This window comes from Moschus berezovskii, chromosome 6 (genome assembly GCF_049115385.1).
Source record: "Moschus berezovskii isolate FMDL1 chromosome 6, NW_MosBer_1.0, whole genome shotgun sequence".
NCBI lineage: Eukaryota > Metazoa > Chordata > Mammalia > Artiodactyla > Moschidae > Moschus > Moschus berezovskii.
The window spans coordinates 104,941,093-104,954,851 of NC_142465.1; the positions used below are offsets into that span (position 1 = coordinate 104,941,093).

The 13,759-nt window shown below is 36.3% G+C and overlaps 1 protein-coding gene across 1 annotated transcript; it reads right to left on the bottom strand.

The window, feature by feature from the left end:
• KLRF2 (killer cell lectin like receptor F2) lies at positions 1 to 13,480 on the bottom strand. The gene is made up of 6 exons (XM_055396024.2): positions 13,331 to 13,480; positions 10,235 to 10,333; positions 8,472 to 8,519; positions 3,404 to 3,552; positions 2,443 to 2,558; positions 1 to 132 (listed from the first exon to the last, which is right to left on the bottom strand). Exons 1-6 carry the CDS (start codon positions 13,416 to 13,418, stop codon positions 15 to 17), a joined length of 618 nt encoding a protein of 205 aa, XP_055251999.1. The 5' UTR covers positions 13,419 to 13,480; the 3' UTR covers positions 1 to 14.
• Positions 13,481 to 13,759: the final 279 nt, after the last annotated feature.

The window sequence follows — 13,759 nt, forward strand, 5'->3', positions numbered from 1 at the left end:
TTTGTTTCCGTTGTTCAGACAGCATCTCTCTGGCAAATGCCATTAAATTTGGAGTCACAGTCTTCGGAATACACCTGATTTCTTGTTACGACAGCACAGCTCATGTTATCAATGGGTCCAATCACCGAGAAACTAGAAGACACAAGGCAGACTTTAGAGCATTTATCTTAAAATAATGGTTATACTTCTCAAAGTTTCCCCCAGCCAACTTGTGCAGGTAATTTTTTTTTTTTCAGCAGTCAAAATGTTGCAGAGATTTTAGAATAGACTCTTCTTTCGTTGCCAGGGACAGCAAAAGATTTTAGAATAACAACAACAGATGTGTTTTAACAAATCTGTTATATTGTTACAACAACAATAACAACAGCCAAAGATTTTAGAACAGACTCTTCTTTTGTTGCCAGTGAGGCACTCTTGATTTGTTTATCCTCCATGCCCTCCCTTCCAGGAAGGTTCTTATCTGAGTATCAGTACTGTGGGAGTGCAAGTCTGAAGACTGGGAGCATTCCTGACTGTTCCTGCCCTCTCAACCCTCGAATTACATGTATCAGCAAGTCCTGGGCATCCCATCTTCAGATGAGTCCTGACATCCATTTACTTCTCTCCCAAGCTACCATTACCTCTCTTTCTCCCTGGTCATAGCCTTGTGATTGAAAGTCCATTTCCGTGTCACTTTCCATCTACTCATTTTTCACATAGCAGCATAAATAATGTCCTTTCAAGACAGCCAAATGCTAAAATGAAAGTTTTTGATAAAGGTTATGTGGTGACAGATATTCTACATACCAGTGGGAGTTTCGAAGTTGGAAACTAGGGATATTTTTAAGTTAAAACTGTTTAAATAACTGCTAATTCTTCAATTAACTTCAGTGGTATGATAGGGTTAGGAATAGGTGTGAATAGAATAATTTTTGAGAGCTATCTCCTTAACTATTTTTTCTAGTCATTGATTGTGTGTTTGTTAGTCACTCAGTCATGTCCAACTCTTTGCAACCCCATCGACTGTAGCCCGACAGGCTCCTCTGTCAATGGGATTCTCCAGGCAAGAATACTGGAATGGGTTGCCATTCCCTTCTGCAGAGGATCTTCCTGACCCAGGGATTGATCTGGCGTCTCCTGCAGCTCCTGCATTGGCAAGTGGATTCTTTACCACTGAGACATCTGAGAAGCCCCATCTGGATATCATTTTTCCTTAAATAATTAAATGAAAACTTTTAAAACTAAATATGTTACTCAGTTATCTACTCTCCTTCTACAATAAACTTCTCTTTTGGCTACAGGATTAAAAGAGAGAGAGAGAGAGGGAGATGCTGCCGTAACAATATTCTGCTTTCCAAATAAAAGAACAAAAAAAGAGCCTAGTTATTTCTAACTAAATTTTGTCAGGTTTGCAATCAAAGCAGGTCCAAAGAACGAATACTACTTCATACTTTAGTTTAATGTTTGTGAAAGACAAGAATGAGTGGGGAATAGCAATATCTAGGATTGAATAAACAGACTGAAATGAACTGACATTTCATGGTCTTTGTCCCAAACTTGCCAAATCTCAGGTGCTCTAGGAGGTTAGAATGTTAAGAAAATCAAAGCACAGAGAATATGCAAACATCTGTGACACCTAAGAATCTTAAAGCCTTCTTACGTGTATTACATTATAGTGTTCACACAAGAATATTGTGAGAAAAGCTTCATTTGGTTTTCAAACATGCAAAAAAAAATTTTTTTTACCTACATGCAAAAAAAAAAAATTATTTCAATGAGATTGAAATAATTTTCTAAAGGCAAAATTGCAAATTTGCACTTTCTGATTTCAGCTCAAGAGATGTTTGTATATACTTCAGGTGTTTTTCATTTATGAGTAAAATTTATCTTTGCATTTTGTATACAGAAAATATTTGCTTGGTAATATTTTAAAGGAGATTTGAATCAGTTTAACAGTTTAAAAATAAGTATCATTTTTTGCAATTAATAAGTCACAGGTTCCATAATGAACACTTTCTATTCCCTTTGCATGTTCAGTGACTCAGCCATCTCTGAATCCTTGCAGTCCCACAGACTAGCCTACGAAGCTCCTCTGTCCGTCAGATTTTACCAGCAAGAATACTAGAGCGGGTTGCCACCTCCTCCTCAACGGAGTCTTCCCAACCCAGGGATCAAACCTGTGTCTCCTGCATTGGCAAGCTGATTCTTTACCAATGAGCCACCTGGAAACCCCCTCTATTCTCTTCAGTAAATGTTATAAGGAGAAGGAGAGGAAGGAAAGAAAGAGAGTAAAGGAAGGAAGAAAAAAGAAAGAAAGAAAAAAAGGAGAGAAAAAGTTTTTCAAAAGAAATGAGGAGAGAAAGAAGAAAAAGACCAGAAAGCAAAGAAGTTTAAATAAAAATACCTTTCTATAAATAAAACATCAATACCACCACCGTCTCTCCCCCACAAATAAGTACTTACATCTCTTGTTCCACAAAAAGGTGTTCATTTATCCATACCCATTGTTTTCCTGGGGATGTAATACATAGTCCAAGCCAACTAGGTTGTCCAGATTTTAAACTCTTCTGTATGAACTCCTGTAGGAGAAATAGTATGTTCGTTCATTCATTCAAAATAATTTGGGATGTGAGGGCAATAGGATTGTGACATCTGTCACCACATTGATCGCCAGGGTTGATTCAGCTGATCTGGCTGGCTAGGTGGGTGTCCCTCCCTCCCTCACCACTCCGTGTGCGTCCCTCCAGAAGTTGCGAGTTCCATCAAAGAGGACGACCATCCCAATAGAGGAGGACCAACCTCCCATCAAGAGTGTACAAGCAGCCGTACTCCCCTGCTAGAACCTCCAAACAAACTCTCAAAAAAATTTGATGCCTTATACACAGTAAGGCACTGAGCCAGGCATTAATGAAATGGTAAATAACCATTTCTTTCAGAATAATAGGGTTTTAAAAAATAAACAATAGTAATTGTAGGCCCCCGGGTGGCCAGAGGGAGCAGAGAGACCTGGCTGCCCTCTACTCCTGGCTGTCCTCCAAATTTGGCTCCAGCCTCTTCCAGAACCCTTCCCAGTCACTCCAGCAGGGCCTTTCCCTGACCCCGGGCTGCTTATTGACAGATACCCAATGGCCAGTGAAGGTTTACAGGCTCAACGAGGACCAGCAATGGGACAGCCAGGGCACCAGGCATGTCATCCATCTACGTGGAGCAGCTGAAGGGCATGTCCCTGCTAGTTAGGGCTGGACAAAACGTGGTTCACTGGAGAAGGGAGTGGCAAACCACTTCAGTATTCTTGCCTTGAGAACCTCATGAACAGTATGCTGGTTAAGGAATGTTCAAAAGCAATGACTATGAACCACCCACACTTTGAATTGTACCTAGTGATTCATCTTTGAACACTTAAAAACTGTTTTTGACTCCTCACCAGCTCTTTTGAATTTTGAATCACAGGTAAATGTGCCTGAAGCTTTAAACAATCACGTTGACTTTCATTCCAAGTTTTAGAAAAAGTTGAAAACCTGTAACATTTTCCTTGATTCAGTAGCCAGTCACTTGGGCACACATAATTATTTCCTGAAGGAAAATACAGGGGGAAGAAATCGGTTAAACTAGAGTCATTAGAGACAGTGTGAATAGTATCAAATGTAACTGAGTGGAAAATAGATTTTTGCCAACTCATTTTTTTTGTGATTAAAAGGTACCTCATTAGCAGAACGAGAATGAAATTAATTCAGAATCTGTGTGTTTCCTGGAATGGAGGCCGTGTTCAGGGCTATGGGTTGCAGAGAACAAAGCTTATGATTTCTGACCCCATAATTAGGGGAGACAAATATATAATATTTGTTTAATAAGTGTTTAAACACTTATTAAGTTATAATAAGTGTTTATAACTAATCAAAAAATTAAAAACTTGTTGTTAGATTCTTTCCCCTATCTGTTGCTAATCCCTTTTCCTTGAGGTTGTTCTTACAACCTGCACTTCCTTCCTGTGAGATTACTTTTCATCATCGTTTCTTACCTTATCGTTTTGATTGCTTTTCAATCGCATTGTTTCCTTAGCCTTGAATAGCCTTCCCTTCCTTCTTCATCCTCTAAATTATGTGTATCTTTTAATGATCAACTGTATTTCTGAGGTAGGAGATAGGCCCCTGAGCCAGACAGCTGCTATTTGTTAAGTGGAGTAAAATTGCAGTTTTGTTCTCACCCAGACCCTCCAAGGACAAAGCTAGTGGCAGAAGCTGAGCACTGCTGAGGTAAAGAGGTAAGAAGACCACTTTTGAGGTCAAGGAAAACTCCCCTGTCTGCATATATACAGGAAGACTCCTTGGGGGTCAAAAACAGAGGGAGCACCATCCCATAATAAGTGTAGACAGGCACCCACAGGACTCTGCTGTGGGATTCATCTCAGCAAAATGTTGTTTGTTCACCCATGTTGGGGAGGGTCCAAAGACTAGTCAAGTGTGGGAAAAGAACTGAGATAATTGGCCAAAGGTAAACACAGACCCTCCAGGAGTTGGTGATGGACAGGGAGGCCTGGCGTGCTGTGATTCATGGAGTCGCTGAGTCGGACACGACTGAGCGACTGAACTGAACTGAAACAAAGACCCAGAAGAACTGTCCTGTACTAGAGATGTAAATCTGCCTCATTAGCAAGGACGCCCACACACTTCCTCTCTGGGTGTGTATCTCTGCCTTGCTTCTGTCTTAAATAAACAAACTGCTTCTCTGTGTGCTTTCCCACTTTTTACACTGTTTCTAATAATAAACTTTGTGCGTGTATTTACAGTTTTTGCTTCCTTGAAACATTTTGCTTTCAAATGGGGGGAAAAGCCAGGGCTGCTCTTCTTCAAGTCTCTAACCCCTGGTGGACTGGAGGCTAGGATTCCTGATTGTCATCGAGGCTACCTAAGTTCAGTTCTTGAGGAGGGAACTAAGATGTCTCTTTAGGACTGCTCACTGCTATCTCTCTGAGATCATTTTTCACCTCAGAAACAAAGTTTTTAAACAGTCATAATTTCTGCCACCTCTAAGAATCAGAACACTCAGGTGCCGCTTAACTAAGGATGAATTGTCCAAGTCATTGTCACTTGTGACTGACTCCATAACTTTTATCTGATTGGAAGATTCTTCAGGTAACTGACATATTCATCACTGAATCTCCTATCATACATCACTTTAAATATAGTGCCTGAAGGTTGATTGTTGAATAATTGAATTAAATATCCATAAGTTAGAGCATGTCATACTTTTCATGGCTAATATTTTAGTCTGTCATCTATAAGCCTAAATTTTTAAAAAATTCATTTTAGGAAATTGAATTAAGACGTCTAGCTATGATGGGAAAACAAAATTACATCAGCAGACATGACTTGAAGAAGACTATCATGGACTAATTTTCAATATATAAAACATCAAATATAACTTTAACTACTTTCTACTAGGGCAAGAGTTGACAATCCTGAATAATTATAATCTTCCAAAAATATGTGATGACTCAGCATGATTGGATTCTAATCTCAGCTATACAAGTACATGTGTGCCTGTGTGCTAAGTCACTTCAGTCGTGTCTGAGTCTGTGCAACCCCATGGACTATATAGCCTGCCTGGTTCCTCTGTCCATGGGATTCTCCAGGCAAGAATACTGGAGTGGGTTGGCATTCCCTTCTCCAGGGGACTTTCCTGACCCAGGGATTGAACTCACGTCTCTTATGTCTCCTGCAGTGGCAGGTGGGTTCTTTACCACCGTGGTCACCTGGGAAGCCTGTACAGGTACATAGTCATGTGCTAAAGTGACCTTAAATATACTTCTCAATTTATGATTGGAGAGATGCTATTTATTCACTAGTGAAAAGGAGTCATTTGGACAAATTAATTCTATTACATGGATTCTGATAGACTGGTCAGTAAAGTGCAGGTCGAGAGCTGCAAAACACACTGAAAATACTCCAAATGATCAATGTAATATGTTAAAACCACAAAAAAATGCAAAATGTGGACACTTATTGTTCAGAAGAGTTATAAGAGTTAATTCAGTTTCAAGTACCACATTCTACAATAAGGAGAAATATCATGAGGATGAGGATGGAGAAAAATACTTATTGAGCAACACTTTGTGTCAATTCCTGTCTCAATGATGGTTTGCATAATAATAACTAACAAAAAAATGCCATTACTGTGGGCCAGGCAGGTTTCTAAGCACTTAACATATATTTATTTTTTTAAAACAACTTTATAAAATAGAGAAATACATTCAATGAAGCAATAGAGATAGACACAGTAAAATCCAGAACATGAGAAATTAGACACAATAATCCATTTTTTTCAACATTAAATAAATGTCTAAGTAGGCAACAAAAGGAAGTAAGGAGCATGTACAGATTTAGAGACTCAAGAGACGTTTTAGCTGATGTAACTGGTCTTTGCTCTGATTCTAACAAATAAAATGGAAAAAAAAATCTAATGCTGATGGAATAGTTGATGATATTAGGAGGTTATTGCCAACTTGGTTTTAGGAATTGTGGTAGAATTCTAAAATGGGCCCAAGGAGACATCAAATGGTGCAGCTGCTTTGGAAAACAGGGGCAGTTCCTCCAAATATTCAAACAAAGAATTGCTATGTAACTCAATAATTCTACTCCTAGGCATTACCATATATGAAATGAAAACACACCTACACTCACCTCAAGAAAGAAATGGTAACTATGTGATGTGATGGAAATAGAAATCATCTTGCAATATATGTACATTAAATCAACCCATGTACACTGTAAACAAACACAGGACTTATAGTGACATTGTGATTGTGTTAAACACTTAACTGTCAGAATCACATACTAAAATATGTAAATATTAAATGGCATGATAGCTGGTAATTGCTTTGATAAAACTTAGCATGAGAGTGTGATGGAGGTGGAGATATAGATGAGATAATCTTCATTACATATTGATAACTGCTGATACCAATTGAAAGGCACATGGAGATTTATTATATAATTCTTTCCACTTTTAGTTATATTTTGCATAATACAAATCTGTTGTTTAGTGCTAAGTTGTGGTCATGTATGGATGTGAGAGTTGGACTGTGAAAAAGGCTGATCGCCGAAGAATTGATGCTTTCGAACTGTGGTGTTGGAGAAGACTCTTGAGAGTCCCTTGGACTGCAAGGAGATCCAACCAGTCCATCCTAAAGGAGATCAGTCCTGGGTGTTCATTGGAAGGACTGATGCTGAAGGAAACTCCAATTCTTTGGCCACCTCATTCGAAGAGTTGACTCATTGGAAAAGACCCTGATGCTGGGAGGGATTTGGGGCAGGAGGAGAAGGGGATGACAGAGGATGAGATGGCTGGATGGCATCACTGACTCGATGGACATGAGTCTGGGTAAACTCCGGGAGTTGGTGATGGACAGGGAGGGCTGGCGTGCTGTGATTCATGCGGTCGCAAAGAGTTGGACACAACTGAGCGACTGAACTGAACTGAACTGTGTCCAATTCATTTGCGACCCCTTGGACTGTAGCCCACCAGGCTCTTTTGTCCATGGGATTTCCCAGGCAAGAATACTGGAGTGGGTTGCCATTTCCTCCTCCAGGGGATCTTCCTGACCCAGGGATCAAACCTGTGTCTCCAGCATTGGCAGGTGGGTTCTTACCACTGAACCACCAGGGAAATGTAATAGAAATACAAGAATATAATAAAGCAAAACCTTATGAAGCAGATATTTTTATGCTCAATTTACAAATGAGAAAGTGAGTCACACAGACATTATCACTTTCCCAAAGTCATACAGCAGATGAATATTAAAGCTGAAGTTTCAACCCAGTTACTTTGGTTCCAAAACCCATGTTACTAATCACTGAATCATGCCACCCTGCCCTATGCTAATTGGTATGTTAGAGTTCTTCACAGAAATAGAACTAACAGAATTTTGTGTCTGCGTGTTCATGTTTAAAGAGAGAAAAATTGAAAATGAAAGAAGAGAGAGATTTTAAGGAACTGAGTCAGGTGATCATTAAGGGTAGCAAGTCTAAAATGTTCAGGCTGGCAGGTTGGAGAACCAGGCAAGAGTTGGTGTTGCAGCCCAAATCTGAAGGCATTCTAGAGGCTCAATTTCTTCTCCCCCTGAAAACTTCAGTATTTGTCCCTTAGGGCTTTCTATTGATTGGGCGAAGCCCACCCACATTCTGGAAGGTGATTTGCTTTACTCAAAATCTATTAACTTACATATTAACATTACCTAAAAAGTACTTTCACAGCAACATTTAAACAAGTGTTTGATCAAATATCTGGGTATTGTGCACTGCCTAACCAAGTTCACACATGTAATTTCAACAGTTATAATTGGTTCAATCTACACTAAATGTTCTATGATGTTAGTTATTACATTCTTCCTTTGAAAGTTTTCAAAACTAATGTTTAATTTTCCTAAATTCATGTGACCTGTTGATTGAAATCTTTGATTCAAACAGAACAGCACATTACAGACAGATAATTACCTGCTAGGCTGGTGATATTAACTTTCTGAAGGAAATCCATTTCTCTATCTGTACTCAATGCAAAAGGAAAAATATAAAGAGAAACTTAAAAAGGATAGAAGTCTAGGTATATGAAAATAAGCATGCTAGCACAAAATAAAAGCATACAAATAAAAATTCAAAATCTGTCTTCTGCTATGCCTCTATTCCTCTCTGTCCTGAGGTAAAACTACTTTTTACCACATCTACTTTTACTGCTTTAAGTACTAATCAAAATTCCAAATATTCTGTGCATTCTTAAAATTCATACCTTTTACTTTTTTGTATATTAATTTTTTCACTGAACTTTTTAATTGATGTTATTTCATCTTGTTGTAGGCATACACACAAGAATCTCCTTTCACCTTATCAAGTTCCTTCAGCTTCTTATTTGCATTATCTATGAATTTTTTAACACAGAGTGAATTAATTGCTTTCCAGAACACAGAACAGCTGATAATCTAAAAGGTCTTTTGATGACATTCTCAGGCTAGTTTTACTCTATCTAAAATTAACCTCACCCCCTTATTTGTTCCTAAAGAATGCATAAAAAACTTACATTAAAAACAAGATTGTTCATAATTTTTAGAACATTGCTACAGTGGTATCATTTTATGTACATTTGAAAATGTGAGGCCAATTTGTCTTTTCTTTGAGAGGAAATGAATTATGCATGTAAACATTTAGAGTCATGTCTGTCTATGGTGTTCCGAAATACAATGAATCTATTCTGTCTGTCTATCTAATTGCTTTAGGAGCATTTTTATTTGTTTTTGATATGATATGATGGGAAATGCCACTATAAGCAGAGTAAGAGGCTGTCAAGACACCAGCCTAAAAGAATATTCCGTAAAGTCTTCCCATTAATTACTTTGCTTCTACACTCTTATCTCTGAAAATGGGCTCCTCTCCAGGTTTTGCTGTGAGGAACCACTTCATCTAGATTGAAGCCGTCTATTAACCGTTTTCTGAACTGTGGTTCCCTCCCTTGATTTATCCAATAGCATTAGCCCATCCACCTTTCATTTTCTTTACAATTTTCTTCATTTACCCTTTTGTGTTTCTATTCGTTATTCTACTTTGTTGTTTTTATTTTTTTAACTATTCTAATATAAAATCTTGGGAAAGAGTGTAAGTAAATATTTATGGTAAATACTTTGTTTTGAACTAGAATCATGGAAAGTATTTTTAAACTGGTCAAAGTATAAGCACAAATCTAAAAGAAACACCAATATTAAAATTGTCACTAATTTATTAAAATATATATAAATAGTAAATAATACTATCCCCACTAATATTTTCCTATATTTTCAAGAAGTACAGTTTCAAGAGAAAGTTATAGAAACCATGAATTAGTCTGATTGCTTCAAAAACACAACTACAGAATACACACATCACCTACTACTTCAGAAAAAAAAGTGTGCAGATACTTTTAAATCACTGTCCTCTCAAGGTGATACCAATGAGTACATACTTTTAACAAAAATACAGTACTAATTTTTTAATAAAATGGTGCCAATCTTTTACTGGAGGTTCTTCATAAGAAGAGATATGGAATAAGTGTTAATTTTATACTTGAGTGTTTCCTAATTTTTCTTAATTTAAAAATAATTTTGTAATATGACATATATAACTAGTCAACTTACCAATATTGAGCTACAGTGTGGAGCTTATCTTGATAGTAAAAGAAATTAAAGATCAGCTATTATTTTTGAAAGGGAAAAATTAAAAAATTCCATACTCACCCCAAAAGTTCAGGCCAATTACTGCCATCGTGAAAATAAGGATGCCAATGCATCCAATTACTAGCATAAGACAGTAACACTGTAGATACAGGGCAAAATCTGAAACATTGAAATTTTTTTTCAAAAATTTTAGAAGTCTGTGACTATTTACTTTGTATACATTTTTCTATTTTGTTTTTATTACAGAGAAAATCTGCTCATTTTAGATACAGGATTAGAATCTATGATTAATTTATGTATAAGCTTTTCACTTTATTTTTATTTAATCTTCAGTTTATAATTTTAATTTATACCCAAATTATTACAAAAAGTATGATTAACTGAAATTTTAAAATACAATACAAAAACAAAGAGATGCTACGGGTATTGAATGTGTTGGGTTATACTGAAATTGTCTTTCTCTGATTGTTTGGTGACTTTTGATGACATTAAATTATCTCTGCATGAATAAATATAATGTATATATGTATATATATATGAATAATATATCATGTATATAATGTGCAGTAATATATTAAGGAGTTTGAGGGAGAATGGATTAATGTTTATGTACAGCTGAGTCCCTTTGCTGTTCACCTGAAACTATCACAGCATTATTAATAAGCTATACCCCAATACAAAATAAAAAGTTTAAAAAATTAACTAAAAAATTAAAAAATATAAAATAGGAGATGCAAAAGTAATATATTAAAGGTATGAAGCATTAGTATATAAAATACAAAATATATAATTTATATTCTACATGCAGAATAATATATATATATCAGCTACTGTCATGTATATTATTTATTTTAATGACTCACTATAACAAATAAAAGTACATTTATTGAAGTTCTATTAATGTACCAGCCACTGTACTAGAAATATTTCCATGTTATTCCACTTTTACATATGCTATACTGTATTTTCCTGGCTTTGATATTTTGGACAGAAATCAACATCAGCTTAAACAGCATAGATCTCTGATTAGTGAAGCTTGTCTAGAATTTATGCCATAGTACTCCTCTGGCTCAGATTTGTCAGGAATGGTCCTTTTACAGAGGAGAAAACATGGAACTTCCAAATACCTTAAATAGGGATACTACGTTAAGACCCTCTTTCAATTTTAATCTATTTTTGGTCACATACAAAAGTAGAAAGACCTCTGAAAAAGTGAAAGTGAAGTTGTGTCCGACTCTTTGCAACCCCGTGGACTATATAGTCCATGGAATTCTCCAGGCCAGAGTACTGGAGTCGGTGGGTAGTCTTTCCCTTCTCCAGGGGATCTTCCCAACCCAGGGATTGAAACCAGGTCTCCTGCATTGCAGGTGGATTCTTTACCAGCTGACCCGCCAGGGAAGCCCAAGAATACTGAAGCCTATCCCTTCTCCAGAGGATCTTCCTGATCCGGGAGTTGAACCGGGGTCTCCTGCATTACAGGCAGATTCTTTACCAGCTGAGCTACCAGCGAAGCCCCAAAGACCTCTACTTCACCAAAAATCCTCATAATACATTTTCTCAATTTTATGATCACGTAGATCTGCAGTTAATAGGTTCCATACTTGCCAGAGAGGAAAATTTTAAGCTTAATGCCAAATACTATTATAGGTATCAATTGAAAGCCAATGTTCTTTTGCATAAGCCACAATTTACATACTGTATCAAGCCAGGTACCTGAAGTGCATTGTACTGGTCCATTCTATACCCACTTAACTGGTTCCCATTAGCCTAAGTGGTTCAATATTTAGAAACTGGTCTTTGAATTCCATTATTATCACTCCTGAAAGATTATTAGTTGTGTTAACCATATCTCCTTTATGTTGGGAAATTTTCCTTGCCTGGTGGGCTACAGTCCATGGAGTCTCAAAGAATCGGTCACGGCTGAGCAGCTAACGCTTACTAGCTTACTTACTTACTTATGCAATAAGTGTAACTTTATTTTACAGTATGAGTCAACAATGGGTAGGTTTTCTTTTCACTCATCAATAATAAGCAAGCTTAAAATCCAATTTATCAAACACAAACATGCTTAATATGTAATTTCTGCTGAATTACAAACTTAATATATGTTGCCAGTCCTTTTCATCTTTCACTCATAATTTAAATGGATGCTATCTTATATTCTATGTATCTACACTAAGATTTCATATGTCTCTACTCCCTTGTCTATTATAAGGTGGTTTATACACTAGAGAAGAAATAGCTAATAATTTAGTTTCATTTACTGTAATGTCTACATTAAAAAAATCACAATAAAGAAACTTCCCTGGCAGTTCAGAGGTTCACACTCCCAATTCAGGGGGAACAGATTTGATCCCTGGTTGGGGAACTAATATCCTGCATGCTGCATGGCACAGCCTAAAAAATAAATTAAAAATAAAATAAAATAACAGGAAGAAATGTCCATAAAAAAGAGGGGAGCATAAAATGAAAGTACATATTTAAATAAACATTATAAAGAGAGAGAAAAAAATCACAATATATATATTTGCTTTAGTATAAATAAAAGGATTGAGATTTAAAAGAAAAAACGAAATTGTCAAAGGTCAGGCACTTTGTGGGGCTTAGGGTCTAATTCAGTCAATTTGACTCAATTTGACTCTCATTCCCAATGGATTATTCTGCCAATTCCATGGATCTTTTGTGAACATTGAAAATAGGTATGTATAAAAACGACTTTAAGGCTGTAAAACACTATATACCACTGCTACTCCCACCGTCATTACTAGTTCTTTACTTTTGAAGTATAATAGATGTCTTCATGTACATAACACAACCAAATCATTGTGTCTCTTTCTTATGTTTTGTAAAAGAAATAATTTATGTAAAAATACTGTTTTTGACCTTTTAGTTGAAAGTTGCATTCTTATTCTCATATTGCTACTTTGAAGGGATTGTACATTATCCTATTAGCATTTCTCTGTACCCATGGCTGCAAAAATCATCTTTTTATGGTTGATGCTTATAGAAGTCTGAACAATTTATCTTAGATGATTCATGATCATCTTTGAAAATCCCAGAGTATGGTTAATTTTAAAACATTAGGGATAATTTTGCTCCTAAGAGAATAATGCAATCTTAAACTGGAGCCTAAATGAAGGGGAATAATATTCCTACCTTTAGATTTTTTCCTTGACTTAAAGCGATTCTTGAATTTCAGCATCATATAGCCATCTTCATTCTCCATTTCCTCAAACGTTTTCATATAATATTACCCATAAAATAAGAAAAATAAAATAGAGAATAGCCTCAGCCTTGAATATTTCTCCTAAGCATGATATACCAAAAGCTAAAAGGAAGTCCAAAAATAATCAAAATTCACTCTGGCAGGACTATCTAAAACCACACAGGATATGTTGGTGAATGAAAATGAAAAGACATGTTGATTTCTAGATAAAATTCTGTATTTGGAAGGTAAGAGTGGCTATTTTGTTTGACTCTTTTCGACTACCTTGTTATAAATAGACAAATAACTTGGCTGAATTATGTTCTGGTGTGTGGAAGGTAAAAATTGTGAAAAGTAAAATTGAATATTTTGCTAAGGAG